Genomic DNA, 19,752 nt, shown 5'->3' with positions numbered 1-19,752 from the left:
TCCTCATGCCTCCTTGCAGACTGCCTAAGGCACGTTCACACAGATAAGCAGGGACCCTGTGAATCTTTCTTGTGGTGTTTTTCAGCGTAAGTAGAAAGGCTTCTTTAGTGTCCTAAGTTTTCGTAACTGTGACCTTAATTACCTACCGTCTGTAAGCTGTTAGTGTCTTAATGACCGTTCCACAGGTGCATGTTCATTAATTGTTTATGGTTCATTGAACAAGCATGGGAAACTGTGTTTAAACCCTTTACAATGAAGATCTGTGAAGTTATTTTGATTTTTACTAATTATCTTTGAAGGACAGGGTCCTGAAGGACAGGGTTTAGACATATTTTAAATGGTGTCAGCATCATTTTATTTTTATACATTTGAGTAGAATGTCCTTTTAAAAACTCACCAGAACTAAATTCTCAGGCCATCTACAGCACATAACAATTGTTCCCCCCACACTGAAAGGGCCATTTCAAACACAGCCTTGGATTTGGGAGTTGACTACCCCGTTCCGACCTCCTCCCCGTGCCCCTCCTCCCCCCACCCCCTCATTGGGTTTCTGATCTGACTTAGGGGAACTCTGTAAAAAGCGTAACCCAAACCCACTGGGGTTCTGGACTGGAGCAGCTCCCGCTGCCTTTTTACGGGGGCCTGGGCTGTTGTGCGGCTGGAGTAGAGGCGTGCTGGCCGGGGTCTGGCTCTAGGTCAGTGGGATTTCTGAGTCTCTCTCCATCGGCTGGCCTGTGCTGGGTTGCCTCCCCTCTCCTCTGCCTCCCCTGGTGCTGACCTGTGGAAAGCACCCCCTCAGATCCATCCCAAGCTAGCGCCCCGGGCTCAGCCAGCCAGCCCAGCCGGAGCTCCCCGGCAGGGGCTTACGTTTCAGGCTTCGAGTCAAGCCCCTTCTGGAGGTGATTAGCCCCAAACCCATGACAGATTCTTTCCGAGATATCCGACGCGGCGTGTTTATTTTATCCAGGCTCTTTGTGTGGATGTGCTGGACATGAGTAACCCACTTGAAATGGGTATCGGCTTACATACCCGGAGAGAGGGGAGCAAGGCCGGGGAGCTGCCGCAAAGTGTTTCATGAAAGGAGGAGAAAATATTTCCCCTCTCTCTTTTTGGACCTATCTGTATTGTTAAACTGGTCTGTGTGGGCACTGGTCTGTGTGGGCACTGGTCTGTGTGGGCACTGGTCTGTGTGGGCACTGGTCTGTGTGGGCACTGGTCTGTGTGGGCAGATGGTGCATGGAGGGAGAGAGAAGTACATACAGAGTCTAAACAAACAAACCAACTCACCCACCTAGCCTCCCTTCCCAAACAAACCAACTCACCCACCTAGCCTCCCTTCCCAGACAAACCAACTCACCCATCTAGCCTCCCTTCCCAGACAAACCAACTCACCCATCTAGCCTCCCTTCCCCAACAAACCAACTCACCCATCTAGCCTCCCTTCCCAGACAAACCAACTCACCCATCTAGCCTCCCTTCCCCAACAAACCAACTCACCCATCTAGCCTCCCTTCCCAGACAAACCAACTCACCCATCTAGCCTCCCTTCCCCAACAAACCAACTCACCCATCTAGCCTCCCTTCCCCAACAAACCAACTCACCCACCTAGCCTCCCTTCCCAGACAAACCAACTCACCCATCTAGCCTCCCTTCCCCAACAAACCAACTCACCCATCTAGCCTCCCTTCCCAAACAAACCAACTCACCCATCTAGCCTCCCTTCCCCAACAAACCAACTCACCCATCTAGCCTCCCTTCCCAAACAAACCAACTCACCCATCTAGCCTCCCTTCCCCAACAAACCAACTCACCCATCTAGCCTCCCTTCCCAAACAAACCAACTCACTCACCTAGCCTCGCTACCTTAACAAACCAACTCACCCACTTAGCCTCCCTTCCCCCAAAAACCGACTCACCCTCCTATCCTCACTACCCCAAAAAACCAACTCACCCTCCTAGCCTCACTACCCCAACAAACCAATTCACCCTCCTAGCCTCACTACCCCAACAAACCAACTCACCCTCCTAGCCTCACTACCCCAACAAACCAAATCTCCCTCCTAGCCTCACTACCCCAACAAAGCAACCAACTCACCCTCCTAGCCTCACTACCCCAACAAACCAACCAACTCACCCTCCTAGCCTCACTACCCCAACAAACCCACCAACCAACCAACTCACCCAAACCAAGAGACTACTACTACCCCTCACAAAACTATTTATGTCTAAGACAAGAGGCCTTCAGTTTGTTCAGTCTGGAACCCCTCAGTGCCCTACCTCCCCAGTACTTAACTCAATTTCACACTTCAAGTCATCTACAAAGACCTGCTGAAACACAATCATCTTGTTTATCATCCGTCATCCCAAACTACTTCATGTCCCACTATTTACCACCGTTCATGTGCCTTCAATTTGGTCACTGGTCCGTAATCTCTAAGCGTTTCTATTTAATACACGAAGCAGTCGTACTTACTTCCTCCAGATAGTAAACGTCTTATATTGAAAGCACTAAAACACGCACATACATAAGCATGGCTCTATGAGCTGCAGTATACATTTGTGTGGGATTGAAGTATGCTGCATCAAGTACATTTTGATCAACAAAAAAAAAACGTAAAAATTGTCGCCATCTCATTTAAGGTTAATGAGGTAGCCTAAATGCATGGTAATACACAGTACAGTTGGCTGGGCTAGGTTTGCCTCAGCTCAGTAATGTGATAAGACTATATTACTGTTGTGTCTAGTGTTGTCTGAGTCCTACCTTTAATGTAGTCTCTCCTCTCTGGAGAGGGCTTCTTTGGTGCTTCCATAGGGGCGTGATGGTTGCTATGGTTCCTGAAAAGGGCCAGGCGTACAGTTGGGTCTAGAAGAAAGAAAGAGAGAGACAGAGAGATAGAATGAGAGAGAGAGACAGAATGAGAGAGAGAGAGAGAATGAGAGAAAGAGAGAGAGAGACATAATGAGAGAGAGAGACAGAATGAGAGAGAGAGAGACAGAATGAGAGAGAAAGAGAGAGACAGCGAGAAAGAGAGAGTCTAACATTAAACCCACAGCATCCAGAAAATAACCTTTGGGTTCTGGATAAACTCACAGCAGAGACCCTTCATGACATGCAGAGAGCCTAGCATTCCCTACTTGGGCAGATGACAGTTGAAACAAGCCTGTGTGGCAGACAGAGAGAACGATAACTGGATCTAGCGCTCTGGTACTGTACAGTCATGCTCTAACAATCCTGATCAACGACCAGCCTCACTCTGTCTGTCTACTCTATTTGGACGTGGCACTACTACCGACCCGACGACCGACCAGTGTTTGAGGTGAGGTCACATTTCGGTGTAGCCGCGGTAACCCATGCAGAGTAATGAAAACCGTCTCCGGGACGATGGCTCGGAGAGCGTCTGGTTGGTTGGAACTAAGGGAAGGGAAAGCCACCAGTTGGTTTGGTTAATTTCCTGTAAGGGCTCTCTGACTGGGGCCAATAGGAGATGACAGGGCCAGACCTCTGTTACCTCTGCTGTCTGTTACAGCTGATTAACATACACAAGGAGGAAAGGCTCAATGCTGCTAGCGTGGCAATATAGTTTAAAAAATAGAGGAGAAAGGAGAACCTAGACGAGGTAGGTTCTAGGGGTGTTTGGTTCAGTAATAGTTGCTCAAGCCAGTTGAACATCTTTAAATAGTAAATAGGTTCCAATTTTAAATAAACTTCAACTGATTTATGCAGACCCAATAGTTTTCTTTGCCTCTGCTTCTTAGACTTCATCTTCTGAGCTCTTTTCAGCATCATCAGAGCAGTGTGGCTGTCTCTGAACCCCCTGGGGAGACAATGACACACATGTCACACGCTGAATCTAAAACATCCTCACTACAACACTCACACACTGACAGTGACAAACAGCTTTCGTCCCATTAGGGTACAGCATACAGGACAGAGTTGGGGATTTGGTTCTAAATTTGGCAGAAATGTAGCCAAAATATTCCCCCTCTTTACAACTCTACTTACCACTCCTCCAGAATCTTCTCTGATCTCTCAGAAAGACCACTGAGCCCTGACACAGAAGCAGGAGATCTCTCAGAAAGACCACTGAGCCCTGACGCAGAGACAGGAGATTTAGTTCTGAAATAAATTGGAGGAAAAAACACACTCTCAATCTTGATCCTATTTGGAAACAATAGTTTATGAAGGCACTTTCATTGGTGATTAGTAAGGAAGCAAGCCTTCACTTGTGGCATCCATGTTGGCTTTGTGAGAACTACCTAGATTAAAATGTGTCAGCCATGATGGCTCAATCAGTTTCCTACCTGCTGATGCTGTCAAGGGAAACTCTATGCTCAGCAGGCTCTGCTCTCTCCCCACCCATCCAGGCCTGCTTGGGCTTCCACAGAAGAACAGGTGGGCTGGTCTGCTGGTTGGCATCTGGAAGATTCAGAGGACGCTGAAATACAGTCAGAAGAGAGAAGGTTGTTATCATGTACTGTAGCATTATATCAAAGAAGAAAGGTGTTCAGGTGTTCTTAATGTTTTGTAATGGTAAAAGGAGTGATCGTCAGCTAATCATGAAGAACAGACTATTGTTGACCCTGGCACTATGGGAGCAAGCCCAGTGCTTCCCCTAATTAACAGGAAATGTGAGGGTCGAACACCTAAAACACAACCTTCCAGAAGTTTGCCCTTTTCGAAATAGTCTAAATGAGAATAGGAATTACAGAGTGTACATTAAGATACAGCGTTTCCATTCCCAGAATACCCTAAAGTCAAAGTCACAAATGAAGTAGTCTTAAAAACATTTTAAAACCCTCTCCCTCCTCTCTGTCGAAGTGGTAAAGTGTTGAAATAGTTTATCCACCCCTTTGGAGATCACGTTAGCTAGTGTTAAAACATTAAGGCCTGCCTGGCGTGGAGGCAGCTGCCCCCCTTCAGCGAGCGCCAAGCAGAGCGGCTAGCTGAGGTGATATAGAGTCCTGCCTGCAACACTCATCCAAAGCAAAGAGCCAGGGAGAGATATCTAAGGAAAGAAAAAGGGTCCTGGCTCGTTTGAAAAATGACATCTGCTGATGATGCATAGGGTATTTCAGGCCTCCTAAAAGTAATTGTGTTTTTTAAGGTAATACATTTGAGGATTAATCAGTGAGAGCTGTGGTGGGTCCTGGAGGACTTTTTTCTTTTTTGGGGGTGGGGGTTCAGTGCTGTGTGTTACCATTGGACCAAGCAGCTGGTCTGGGAACGGAGGAGGATGAAGGAGGGTTTTGGGAGGTGAATAGTCAGACAGCAGCGAAGTCATCATCCAGTCTCTCTCTAGCGCCATCTATTTACAAGCCAAAGGAGATGAGAATCACCTTTAGCGTGACACAACAACATTAACAGACTACCGCACTGGACATCAAGGTTTTTCTATTCCCTCCAAGGGTTTGGTGGTGAAGTGACTTTAAAGTAAACAGCAGATCAACATGTGATAGAGGTTTTGTTATGTTTAAATATTTGAGATGAGTGCTTCACGCATGCACGCACACACGCGAACAAAAACACACACACACACACACACACACACTACATAGACACATTCTCAAGTGGATGGCATTTGAAGAGGACAGAGGGCAAGTGAACTTGTGAATGATGAAAGAATAGCTAAAATGCCATTTATCATGTAGAATCTTCCAGTTTCCCCTGGCCTCAGTATAATGGGCAGTATTCTTTAATAATCCTAATCCCCAGGGAATAGCCGAGTAGATGAGTGAGAGGAGTAGGGGAAAGGGGAAACGTGCCGGTCTCCATTTTTCTGGGGGGCAAGGTCAACTTGATAGGGGGGTTGAGGTTCAGACCAGTCAACCCAGAGAGAGTCAGTCTGTAAAGTTTGTACCTACTGCCTACCTCATCAAAGACAAATTCATCCACGTTCACCTCCTCGAAGGCCTCGTGATCCCCGGGGTTGAAGCCCCGAGCCTGGGCCAGAGCAGCAGCCAGCCTCCTCCTCAGGGTGAAGCCTCTCCAAATCGCCTGGAGGAACGAAGGTACCAGAGGAAGAGCCATGAATCACAGACAAAGTTAAATATTGTGTGTTATCCCATTAGGAAGATAAAACATGTTAACCTCTGTTTAATTGCTGAGTGATCTGCTGTTTGAACTCTATGTGACTTGGGCGCTAGGAGACAAATGGAGCGCCAGCGAGGATTCTAAATCCTCAGAATTCCCAAAGGGATGACTTCACAAAGTGAGCGGTGCTGGAATCTGGAATCCTCACCGCTCCCACTACTGCAAAACTCTGGAATCTGATTAATCATTTTATCCCCCCACTGCCAAAGACTCCTCAAGGGCCCATCAAGTACAGAGGGAGAGAGAGAGAGAGAGAGAGAGGGGAGAGAGGGATGGGAGAGGAGGAGAAAAGGGGAGAGAGAGAGAGAGAGATATCTAAGGAGAGAGGGGAGAGAGGGATGGGAGAGGAGAGGAGGAGAAAAGGGGAGAGAGAGAGAGAGAGGGGAGAGAGGGATGGGAGAGGAGGAGAAAAGGGGAGAGAGAGAGAGAGAGGGGGGAGAGAGGGATGGGAGAGGAGAGGAGAAAAGGGGAGAGAGAGAGAGAGAGAGAGGGGAGAGGAGGAGAAAAGGGGAGAGAGAGGAGAGGGGACATTTCAAGAGAAGTGTCAGGTAGAATGTTTGATCTATTGAATCATACGATAACCAAATGAAGCCTCAATATCATATAAGATCTGGACATATGATATCTTTATTATTAATAAAAAATATATATTCTCAGAAACATGTTACTGGACCTCTATAACCTATGAGAAATTACATTTCTATAAAAACTGATCAACTCAAACTATCTATTTGTGGTATTGATCGAAGCAAGACAACGATTTCTGAGTAGACAGTCATGTATTTCCATAGAACCGTTTGAAAAACCTGTCAGCATGGCCAGTCTAATAGTTATGATAAAGAGTTCCAGGAAGTCACTAAAAGTTTCCTGTGACCCTGACTTACCTGGATGGCAGTTGCAGCGTAATCTGGTTCCAGACGGCTCTGCTCTGACCCAGTATGGCTGGGTCCTGTGTCTACTCTTCCCCTCTCTCTTCCTCTTCTTCCTCCTTGCTCCTCTCCTGGAGGTGGACGCAGCTGGATCCTCTGACGTCCTCTGTGTCCTCTCCAGTGGCGCTGGATCACCACAGCTGCCATGCTGCTCCGAAAAAAGACACAAAAAGAGATACATAATGATATCATACCCTCAATCTCTTTGACCATGGGTACGTCTGAAATAGCACCCTATTCCCTAAGGTACATAGGTTGCCATTTAGGATGCAGAACACACATTTATTTCTGTCCAAACATCTGGCTTGCAGAGACTCCAGAAGAGGAATCCAGCCTGTCTCAAACAAGCTTATATCAAAGATACAGCCCTCTTAATGATAACTGTGTGTCAGAGTGAATATGATGTTCAACATCGATCAACTGGAGGACACTCTAATGATGACAAATGCTCATTGGCAGAAACGAATAAAAGTAGAGAAACTATGAAAGAATTCATGAGTGAGGGAACACTTTACTTTTTGAGGTCCAGCTTGATGTGAGCTTTGGGGAAGGGTGAACTGCTGGGCTTGGCAGAAGCATGGGACGTTTTTTCCTCGGAGAAGGTAGAGCTGGAACTTGTGTAGCTTGCTGGCTTCAACTCGGGCCTAGTGGACACAGTCCCTAGACTGCTGAATGATCTGTATGCTGGGGGCTGAGGCTGCTTTTCACTGTTGTCATTGGCTGGGCTGATGAGGGGAACCACATGTGGCCAGGTGTTTGTGTTTCCACAGGACTTATTTTCAGGTTGCTTCCTGTTCATGACACCACCATGTCTGTCCATACCCTCTACATCGGACTTTTCGGCAGGGATCCTGCTAACCCTGGCGGTGTCACTCCTGTGACTGTCATCTTGTTTGTCGGTGATGCTGGTGTCTCCATATTCGTGAGCGTATCTGTGCTCCTCAGCCAGCTGTACAGCTTCATCATGGAGCTGGAGGGAGAGCCTCAGAGCATCCAGGGGAGGGAGAGCACCGCTGCGCACACACAAACACATGCACACGTTCATATGAAGATCACATAACATTGGATGTTGTTCTAGGTTGTGTAACATACATTCCGTCCTCTCTCATACGAGGCCTACTAGATAAGCAATGGCTAACGTAGATACAAATGTCTGATGAACACCTACAAAAACAACAACACCATTTTCATATTTGATCACCTAGTATCTGCATTGAAAAAATGGCTTACTTTTGGGCTGCAACAGGCTTGCCTTCACAGAGGGTCTATGGGTGTCAGTTCTGTAATCGCCTATAATGTCTCTTTCACAGAGGGTCTATGGGTGTCAGTTCTGTAATCGCCTATAATGTCTCTTTCATAGAGGGGATTAAGTTGGTACAAAGCCACCTCAATGGAAACTTAACGAGTCTATTAGCAACGCTTGGATCCGCTTCCCCCAATCTATCTAAGACCCTCAGGGCTACTCATGGCTACTGGGTACACAGTATACGAACCTACACGGCCTGCCCACTATCCTGAACAAGCCTTGCCTTCACAATGCCCCTGCTATTCAGCTAGAAGGGGGGTAAAAAGGGTGACCATATAGACAGTGACCTCGATTTCTCCTCCTCGTACCTGCCAGTTCACCACAGGGTCGAGGGGAAGGTGTATAACAGTAAAGGAAAACGGTGAATAGTCGGTAAGGGAGAAAATATACACTGTTTCGTATCTTAAAAGTCCCATTTAAGGTTGGATAAATAATCATTTATGCTATTAAACAATGAAGTTCATATTGTTTTGGCAGAGTGAAATGGGACCTGTGGAGGGCAGTTATATGAGGGGAAATCAAATACCCGCTGTCCTGGGGCTACTAGCTACAGCAGTTCAAGCACATGATGGAACTGGAATGATACATTTGAATGGAAACTAACTGGGATTCATTCAGAAAGGTACTTCGACCCCATTTACACTATGTGAAATGAGGACGGCAATGTAACACTACAGATACACTGTCCATACACATAGAAACTTATAGAGGAAGTAAGGACATTTCAGATGAAATACCTTTAATTTCTCTCTGCAGTGTTGTAAAACTTTACACAGCAGGGTAAACCCCAGGATGTCTACATCATTTTACCAGCTTTACTAGACAGGCCTGAGCCACAGCCAGACTCTTCACCTCTCTAGACCTTGTCTGGCCCTGGGTCGAGACTTGAGCCAGGGGTTAACTGGCTGCGGTAGTCCCTGCCCTGCCCCCAGAAAGGCCCATTGTCCAACGCCCAGAGGGGGTGCATGGAGCATGGACAGGGGTGGAGAGGAGCGCACTGTGGTCCCCCCCGAGCCATGGGACTCCTTGGTCTCACCCATACTACTAGACACCACTGCGTTTCATCTTTTGTGAAACATAATTATGGTGAGGTCAGAAAGATGAGCTGAGGGTTGACCACTGATCTATATGTTGGTGGTCTGGTCTGTTTAGGGGTGTTAGTTAAGACTAGTGTCCTCAAACTAGTTACAAAAACAGCTAAACATTCATTGCCTTTCAGCTTTGGACACCCTGTGTATCAGTTATGCTAATAATACTAATATGCAGGTTAGAGGTTGTCTGTATGACATTGCTATCCTACAGCATATGTGTAAGTTGAGCTGTCCAGCAGAAAAGCTGACGAGAGTCTGTAGTAAGCTGCATGAACCTGAGTTGTGCCGTGTGGCTGTGCTGCAGTGTGTGGAGCTGCTGGAGCTGTGCCTGACAGAAGGCTAGATAGCTGTTCTGAGGCAGCAGGGCCGTGACTAGACCAGGACCAGGGAGCGCTGGAGAGGAGCAGACAGGCTGCCCGTCTATGGCCTGTAGACCCGGCACAGCCCTCTGCAGACTGGACCTGTGGAAGATAACATGGTGGGTTAATCAATAAAGATCATCGCTGGAGGCCATAGAATACCATACTAGGGTTCATGCTACTTGGTAGCATTTCAAAAAGTCAGGGCCTATACTCAGGGCCAATACTCAAAAAGGTCTACAACTATTTAGGGTGACAATTGCAGTCAGTAAATGTATTTTAAAAATCTCAACACAGTAACTATACCAGCATGTAACTCCAATGTAATAAACACATACGTTTTAGGCCCTGTCGTGTAAAGTACTCTCCATATTCTAAAACACTAAATTGATACATGACCACATAACACAATTACATATTCAACATTGTTAAAGTAGGAATTGTGAATGATCCTGGATTTGATCTCAAACTGATTATAAAAAATGTAAAGGGTCAACCCATTTTCAGTTCAAATTGATTTGCCCCCAACTCAGATGTCTAAAGTGTACTATGATGTGCCAGTGGAGAGCCTCAGCTTGTTGTATCCAATAGTTTGTCAGAGAAGTCCTTAGGCAGAGTAGATACACCACCTTGAGAGAGCGAACAGGGATAAAATCCTAAAACGAGTTTGACATTTCAGGCCCAGCAGAATCAAAGCCATTTTCCTCCATGCGAAACAAGAAGTTTGGTTAGAGTCTTGATTTTCTCAAAGCAGAAGAATGTGATGACATGTTGAGCTGCAGATGAAAGACTTTGAGACTAAAGACTGGGCTTCAGGCTCTGGTTTTCTTTGTTTTTGTTGTTATTTTCCTTTTTTTCTCAACCACTAAAAGAGTGAGTGACTTAAGTTGTATCCAATGTATCCCAAATGGCACCCTATTCCCTATGTAGTGCACTGGTCAAAAGTAGTGCACTACATAGGGAATAGGGTGCCATTTGGGACGCAACCTTTAAGCTGAAGCAGCTGATGGTGGCCTGGCTGTGCTGTGAGGGGGATGGCTGCTGAGCTGTGTGTCTATGGGAGAGAGAGGTAACACCGGCCTGAGGCTAAGGATGTGCAAGCTGAGGAATCCCAAAAACTTTGCCAGCAGAGAAAATGGTCTCCAAAGCAAACTGCATGGCCAAATGTGACCGATCGATGCCAATGTGAAAATGTAGAAAGAAACACATTAGGAAACGCATACAGTATTACTGAGCCGTGACAATTTACAAATGGAGTAAATTTATACAGTATGAATGTTTTCTGTGATATGACAAATCTTTGTCTGTAACTAATCTGTAATTATTAGTCTTTATGAAATGTTTAAATGTGAAAGTGTACTTATAAACAACAACTACTACTAACGTAAAGCAATTTATGTTCACAATACAGGTTTGGTTAGTATTTGCTTCTGGTCATTTTACCACAGGCGCTGTTGCTGTCAATATGAGCCTAAATCCAATACAAAATGTGCCAAAAGGATGAGAGCCTTTAGTTTAGTTTATCAACATCAGGCGTAAATCTGGCTTAAAATATCCTTAAGAATGATGGTGGGGCAAGAACCCGCTGAACTCCCTGTACTGTGCCACAAACATGACTCTAGGTCACAGGTTGTGCAGTCCACTGTCAGAGTAATGGGGTTTTGATGAGCCCCACCTCACCCCTCTCTTTCTCTCACTCTCTCTCACTCTCATCTCTCTCTATCTCACACACACACACACAAACAAGGATTAGATTCCAGCCCTACAGGCTTGTCGTCTGGCCGACCGGACCCTCTTGTAACGAAGCATAAACCATAATAAAGCCTTGATCCTCACATGAGCTCATTGACGTGAGGTGGGCACACACAATGCCTTTCATGGTTAAATGTTTTTGGGTGGAAAAAAACATGCTTTGCAATTACGTGCCATTGGTTATTTGTGTTTAACGTACAAGGTTCAAATGAAAGAACTCAGGAAATTAGCTTAAAATATGTCAGAATGCTGAACAATTTGACCTTCTTGGCTCATTTGAATAAATGTATTTATTAAGCGGAGCCCAGAGCCGTGGACATGCAGCTCCTTCTCTCTCTAAGAATACAATGTTCCATCCTGGTCCTAGATAGGCTCTCCAGCTGCGTCCTTCCCTCTATCATATCCGTCTTTGTCTCTCTCCGTTTCCAACCTAAACCAACCTGGCTCTATATATTTCATTTAGTGAAGACTTCCTTGAAAACACAGGCTTTTAAAAGAGGTCTGATTAATCAGGCAGAGTGCTATCTTCTTCTCCTGGCTCAGGGCTGCTGGAAGTGTATTTCTTAGCAATCTCCATTTGGTGCTTTAGTTGAGTCGGTGTTATCGCTGGACTGGGATGAAAGGGCCAGGGGGAGAGTGGGGAAATACAGGGGGCTAATTCCACTGTTGGCATTGGAGGTTAGGTAAAGTTCATTGGGAATATTTATTCTCAATTGCGGCTAACGGTGGGGCACCCCAGGTAATAGAAACCCATATGTCTGGGTGGGTGCTGACTGCAAAAATGTATGTAGATAGAATGCATAATGTGGTGTACAGTACTACTACTGGTTGATTAGAATAACTATTCAGATATACAGTAAAGGTAGTGAAAAATAAGTGTGTTAATCATGGATCTTTTAAGTGCTCAGTGGCACGTTTTTTACATGACTTGGGCGAGGTAAGGGTAGTAGGCTACTGGTATTATTAAATCCTGTCGTAACAGTTCTTGAGAGATCCAGGCATCATCTTTTAGGCTAATGCTATGACTAGACGGACCTTAAAATGTTAAAAAAATATATTTGTAATTTCACACTTCATAAAAGTTATGCATGGTTTGTCGGTCATAAACTGTTAAGACCACTAATGACCACGTGTAATGCCGAAACGATGAAATCTAGCTAGACTACCGGTAATTGAAGTTAAGTGCTCTAGCTAGCACACATTTTTCATATCAACTCATTTGGACCCCCCACTTAAATGTACATGAGGAAAATGTTTTGGCGCTGTAAGTGAATGAGCAAATTGATATTGAAAACTTAATAGATTTTTCCGTTGAATAAATATTTTGGGAACTACTGACACTCAGTGCTACAGAGGTTGCGCGGTGCGCGGTGCGGATATCGCTGGCACGTTGGCTAATCCAATAGCATTCCCAGATTGCTAGGCTAATCCTGGGATGTGGACAGGAAGCACTTGTGGAATGTTTATTCTACCTTAGTCACCACAGCCAACATCCTCCTCCAGACTGGGCTCACGTTCTGCGACAGGAGGGATTATATGAAATGGCAGTGACTTGGTATTCCCGTTGGTATGTAACCTAACTTCTCACATCCGCCCCAGCAGGGATATTCCAGAACAAAGCTAGAGAAGTTAATTGTGTCTGTCTCTCTACACAGCCATTTTAAAACCATTTTAATTACATTTTTCAACTAATCGTTGCAATGTTGATGACTGGGAATGTATTGTATGTACCACAGGAGGTTGGTGGAGCGTTAATTGGGGAGAACGGTTTGTGGTAATGACTGGAGCGGAATTAGTGGAATGGTATCAAATACATCAAACACATGGTTTCCAGATGTTTGATGCCATTCTATTTGCTCCGTTACGGCCGTTATTATGAGCCGTTCTCCCCTCAGCAGCCTCCACTGTTATGATGCAGCGTCCAAGTACAGTATTACCATTTAAGGTGATGTGTGTATGACAACATTGCTTTCTCCCACGGGTGCATGCAACCCAGGGCTTGTCGCTCATACATATTCACATATTTTGTGTTTCTCATTGGGCTTGCCCTACCTCCACATGGACTCTTGCTGAAGGGGATTCCCAGTGAGATGGACCTCTCGGAGGAGTGGACATCCCTGCAGACTCTCACACAGGTTCTGCAGCTCTACAACAGTCAGGCAGAGAAGCAAAGGCCTGAGCTTATGGTTTTACATCGCACAGAGGCAGAGCAGCAGAGGCCTGAGCTTATGGTTTTACATCGCACAGAGGCAGAGCAGCAGAGGCCTGAGCTTATGGTTTTACATCACACAGAGGCAGAGCAGCAGAGGCCTGAGCTTATGGTTTTACATCGCACAGAGGCAGAGCAGCAGAGGCCCGAGCTTATGGTTTTACATCGCACAGAGGCAGAGCAGCAGAGGCCTGAGCTTATGGTTTTACATCGCACAGAGGCAGAGCAGCAGAGGCCTGAGCTTATGGTTTTACATCGCACAGAGGCAGAGCAGCAGAGGCCTGAGCTTATGGTTTTACATCGCACAGAGGCAGAGCAGCAGAGGCCTGAGCTTATGGTTTTACATCGCACAGAGGCAGAGCAGCAGAGGCCTGAGCTTATAGTTTTCCCTGTCTATATATCACTATCGCTGGTACCTGATCTTGTTATGGAGACTGTATCTTTATCTACTGTTGGATCCCCTGACATTTACTGGATGGAGGTGCATCGCATTCCCCAGATGTGTGACATTATGCATATCGTAGACATAGGTATTACCATAGATCCACACTTAAAATGCTCCCTCTCACTCACATAGAGAGGCACATAGCAGAATAATATGAATGGAATAGCATGAAACTACAGTATGTAAATGACATAACAACATGACAACTGAAATATTTGGATCAAAAGTTTTTGGGGACATCAAAAGTTACATTTTCTAAAATAATAAACCATTACCTAAGAGGCAGTTGTCTCTGATGTCCAGCTTCTCCAGTGACACAAAATGACACAGTGATGGCAGTTGGGTTATACTGCAAAACACAAATGAGAAAATACATGTAATACACTTTAATGGAATACTGTAATTTATACAGTACTTTTAGGTATTATCAACAGTAAAAAAAATAACTTGTTACTTCAACATACTGTATATTATAGTGCATTTTGGGAAAAGTGCTGTATTTCGAATGGTACTGTAATTCCATCCCACAGAAAACAGTATCTTTGGAGCGCCAAAAACCTTTTGACCATTAGTGGGTGAATGGTATTGCTGTTTCTGTGTCATTAACATATTTTGAGGCGTGTCTTGTAAGAGCCTATATTTGTTGCACCCATGAGTGAGAATGCTGTACCAATGTAACTCCTATGTGGTTATAGTGCCCTATAACATTTAAAATGTATAGGGGACAGATTCGAGTGGCATCAAGACCTAAAACTTAAATGGTTGAGCATTTTGCCATGTCCTTCAGGTCTGTGTTGCTCTGTAGTCGCTGCCAGTTTGGAAGCTTTTGTTAAGGCCTCTAGATGTGCAAATGATATAAAACACAAAATATTCATTAATGTACTGAAATGTGTAAACACTTCACCTAGCCCAATAACAGTAAAATACTGTGAAATACAAACCCCTCATCTCAATGAATTTCAATCATTCATCAATTAATTCATTCCGATTACGATAGCATTTACTTTTTTTACAGTATATTACAGTCAATTTTACAGTATTGTACTGTGTATCATTACAGAGTACTTGCTTTGATACCGTATTTATGTTATAGTGGGTGCACTGTAATATGAAATACCGAAATTTACTCGCCACCGAGCTGCCTGCAAGATACTGTTAAATTCATGGCAATCCCTTTACAGTGTATTTACCAATCATTCAGCAACATTACATTGGTTTTCTTAAATCTTACAAATGTTATCACAAACACTGAATTACTTACATGTAGCTAGTACATTTTAAACTGGCCTAATCATTGGCATTGGATACACTGGATTTTTTTTAATCCTTTATTTAACCATAGAAGTCACATTGAGATTTACATAACCCTTTTTTAATTTTTTTAAGTGAGCCCAGGCCAAGAGAGCAGCATACATATAGTTACACAACACAACATAAAACATAACAATGGCATCAGATGGAATGCCATGTGATGTTACCTGTTTTGGGCCCCAGAGAGGAGCTGCATCAGGGGGAGCCAGCAGGCTGTCAGGCCCTCCAGTGAGGAGATGCTGTTGTCCTCCAGATGGAGCTCCACCAGGAGGACCTGGTTCCTCAGACTGGGTAGCTGGGGGAAAGAGAAAGGGGCAGGAGGGAGGTAGAGAGACCGACAGCGAGAGAGATAAGGAGAGAGAGACACAGAGAGACAGAGAAAGAGAAAGAAAGAAAGAGAGACAGAAAAAGAGAAAGAGAGAGTGATAGAGTGAGTTTACATACAGTGGCAAGAAAAAGTATGTGAACCCTTTGGAACTACTTGGATTTCTGCATAAATTAGTCATAAAATTAGATCTGATCTTCATCTTAGTCACAACAATAGACAAACACAGTCTGCTTGAACTAATAACACACAAATTATTGTATTTTTCATGTCCATATTGAATACATCATTTAAACGTTCACAGTGTAGGTTGGGAAAAGTATGTGAACCCTTAGGCTAATGACTTTTCCAAAAGATAATTGGAGTCAGGAGTCAGCTAACCTGGAGTCCAATCAATGAGACGAGATTGGAGATGTTGGTTAGAGCTGCCCTGTCCTATAATAAACACTCACAAAATTTGAGTTTGCTATTCACAAGAAGCATTGCCTGATGTGAACCATGCCTCAAACAAAAGAGATCTAAGAAGACCTAAGATTAAGAATTTTTTATTTGCATAAAGCTGGAAAGGGTTACAAAAGTATCTCTAAAAGCCTTGATGTTCATCTGTCCACGGTAAGACAAATTGTCTATAAATGGAGAAAGTTCAGCACTGTTGCTACTTTCCCTAGGAATTGCTGTCCTGCAAAGATGACTGAAAGAGCACAGTGCATAATGCTCAATGAGGTTAAGAAGAATCCTAGCGTGTCAGCTGAAGATTTACAGAAATCTCTGGAACATGGTAACATCTCTGTTGACGAGTCTACAGTACGTAAAACACTAAACAAGAATGGTGTTCATGGGAGGACACCACGGAAGAAGCCACTGCTGTCCAAAAAACAGTCTGAAGTTCACAAAAGAGCACCTGGATGTTCTACAGCTCATCTGGCAAAATATTCTGTGGACAGATTAAACTAAAGTTGAGTTGTTTGGAAGCAACACACAACACTATTTGTAGAGAAAAAAATGGCACAGCGCACCAACATCAAAACATCATCACAACTGTAAAGTATGGTGGAGGGAGCATCATGGTTTGGGGTTGCTTTGCTGCCTAAGGGCCTGGACAGCTTGCTATCATCAACGGAAAAATAATTCCCAAGTGTATCAAGACAATTTGCAGGAGAATGTAAGGCTATCTGTCCACCAATTGAAGCTCAACAGAAGTTGGGTGATGCAACAGGACAACGACCCAAAACACAGAGATAAATCAACAAAAGAATGGCCTCAACAGAAGAAAATACGCCTTCTGGAGTGGCCCAGTCAGAGTCCTGACCTCAACCCGATTTAAAATGCTGTGGCATGACCTCGAGGGCGGGTTCACACCAGACATCGTAAGAATATTGCTGAACTGAAACAGTTTTGTAGATATGAATGGTCCAAAATTCCTCCTAACCGTTGTGCAGGTCTGATCCGCAACTACAGAAAACATTTGGTTGAGGTTATTGCTGCCAAAGGAGGGTCAACCAGTTATTAAATACAAGGGTTCACATACTTTTTCCACCAAAACTGTGAATGTTTACATGGTGTGTTCAATAAAGACATGAAAACGTATACTTGTTTGTGTGTTATTAGTTTAAGCAGACTGTGTTTGTTTATTGTTGTGACTTAGATGAAGATCAAATCAGATTTTATGCTGCTGACAGGTACTACTGGTGCTGCTGACAGGCACTACTGGTGCTGCTGACAGGCACTACCGGTGATGCTGACAGGCACTACCGGTGCTGCTGACAGGCACTACCGGTGCTGCTGACAGGCACTACTGGTGCTGCTGACAGGCACTACTGGTGCTGCTGACAGGCACAACTGGTGCTGCAAATAGGCACTACTGGCACTGCTGACAGGCACTGCTGGTGCTGCTGACAGGCACTACTGGTGCTGCTGACAGGCACAACTGGTGCTGCTGACAGGCACAACTGTTGCTGCTGACAGGCACAACTGGCGCTGCTGACAGGCACTGCTGGTGCTGCTGACAGGTACTATTAGTGCTGCTACTGCTGGTGCTGTTGACAGGTACTATTGGTGCTGCTGTCAGGCTCTAATGTTGCTGCTGATAGATACTATTGGTACAGCTGACACGCACTACTGGTGCTGATGACAGACACTATTGGTGCTGCTGACAGGTACTACTGGTGATGCTGACAGGTACTATTGGTGCTGCTGATAGATACCATTGGTGCTGCTGACAGGTACTACTGGTGCTGCAGACAGGCACAACTGGTGCTGCTGACAGGCACAACTGGTGCTGCTGATAGATACTATAGGTGCTGCTGATAGGTACTACTGGTACTGCTGACAGGCACTACTGGTGCTGCTGACAGGCACTACTGGTGCTGCTATTAGATACTATTGGTGCTGCTGACAGGTACTACTGGTGCTGTGACAGGAACTACTGGTGCTACTGATAGATACTACTGGTGCTGCTGACAGGCACTACTGGTGCTGCTGATAGATACTATTGGTGCTGCTAACAGGTAATACTGGTGCTGCTGACAGGTACTACTGGTGCTGCTGCCAGGCACTACTGGTGCTGCTGACAGGTACTATTGGTGCTGCTAACATATACCATTGGTGCTGCTGACAGGCACTACTTGTGCTGCTGATATATACTATTGGTGCTGCTGATAGATACTATTGCTGCTGCTGTTGGATACTATTGGTGCTGCTGTTGGATACTACTGGTGCTGCTGTTGGATACTATAGGTGCTGCTGATAGATACTATTGGTGCTGCTGTTGGATACTACTGGTGCTGCTAACAGATACTACTGTTGCTGCTGATAGATACTATTGGTGCTGCTGATAGATACTATTGGTGCTGGTGTTGGATACTACTGGTGCTGCTAACAGATACTATTGGTGCTGCTAACAGATACTATTGGTGCTGCAAACAGGTACTACAGGTGCTGCTGATATTTTTCCTTATAATCCATAATGCAGGATTAATGTCGGTAGCACTTTAATTAGTTTAATCTATTACTTTCCTGGTAGTTAGGCCTACATGGTATACTGACTATGTATTTTACCTCAGTCAGATTGTTTCCTGTCAGGTCCAGGGTGTTGAGCAGAGCACAGTTGTCCAGGCCCTCTACACTGGACAGATGGTTGTGAGACAAGTCCAGGTGTAGCAGCGTGTACACCTCTCTCAGTCCTCTAGTACTAATCAGCTGGTTGTGGTCCAACAATAACTTCTGCAGCCTCTTCAATGGCTCCAGACCACCTTTATAGGAGAAGAAGAAAAATAAAGACAAAGAATTTTCCTTACATTAGTATGTTTCACTATGTAAAGTAGTAGATAATGGCATGCTTCATTTGCATACCCAAAGAGTTATGGGGTAGAACAAAATCAGATTGTGGAACTGTGAGGGGTTGAAGTAGGATTCAAATGAACCAAAGAAGATCTCATTTCAGTGTGTGGCCAAGGTTACCGTTTTAGTAACGTTCAAAGCTAAACTGCCAATAAAAAAGCATTCACAGTCTTCTCAGGCAGTTAATATCTATTCATGACTTGAGGCCTGGCTCCTGGTCTGTTATTCACAGTAACTAAGTCACATTTCAATATATACTGAGCAGGGCATCAAAAGAAGAGGTACACTGCTCCCTAGTGGATAGCAGTGGTTACAACTAGCCATGAAGTACACTGTAACTGTAGAGCAGGCAGGGGTGTGAGTCAAACCACACATCTGGAAGGCTGCACAGTCTGTTGATTTCCATCCTTGCCTTTTAATCATTGTCTAATTTAGACCTGTATGGGGTGCTGATAAAAATTCAAAATTCAAACAGAGTTTTCCACACTCTGTATAGGCCATCTATGAGCTCAGTTTACTGATGCGATGGGGACCTGAGCTCAGCTTACTGATGCGATGGGGACCTGAGCTCAGCTTACTGATGCGATGGGGACC

At 44.9% G+C, this 19,752-nt stretch overlaps 1 protein-coding gene across 1 annotated transcript in view; it reads right to left on the bottom strand.

Moving 5' to 3' along the window:
* The window catches only part of lrriq1 (leucine-rich repeats and IQ motif containing 1), a 49,828-nt gene that overhangs the window by 21,853 nt on the left and 8,223 nt on the right, over positions 1–19,752 (bottom strand). Inside the window, exons 10-22 of the mRNA XM_029668879.2 lie at positions 18,877–19,070; positions 15,662–15,789; positions 14,459–14,532; positions 13,582–13,675; positions 9,694–9,879; positions 7,537–8,034; positions 6,977–7,169; positions 5,871–5,996; positions 5,200–5,307; positions 4,304–4,437; positions 4,005–4,118; positions 3,728–3,816; positions 2,763–2,864 (exon numbers count right to left, since the gene is read on the bottom strand). Coding sequence (XP_029524739.2) covers positions 2,763–2,864; positions 3,728–3,816; positions 4,005–4,118; positions 4,304–4,437; positions 5,200–5,307; positions 5,871–5,996; positions 6,977–7,169; positions 7,537–8,034; positions 9,694–9,879; positions 13,582–13,675; positions 14,459–14,532; positions 15,662–15,789; positions 18,877–19,070 — 2,040 coding nt within the window. The remainder of the gene's footprint in view (positions 1–2,762; positions 2,865–3,727; positions 3,817–4,004; positions 4,119–4,303; positions 4,438–5,199; positions 5,308–5,870; positions 5,997–6,976; positions 7,170–7,536; positions 8,035–9,693; positions 9,880–13,581; positions 13,676–14,458; positions 14,533–15,661; positions 15,790–18,876; positions 19,071–19,752) is intronic.

Source organism: Oncorhynchus nerka, linkage group LG9a (genome assembly GCF_034236695.1).
Source record: "Oncorhynchus nerka isolate Pitt River linkage group LG9a, Oner_Uvic_2.0, whole genome shotgun sequence".
Classification (NCBI taxonomy): domain Eukaryota; kingdom Metazoa; phylum Chordata; class Actinopteri; order Salmoniformes; family Salmonidae; genus Oncorhynchus; species Oncorhynchus nerka.
This window is presented reverse-complemented; position numbering and strand designations above follow the sequence as displayed.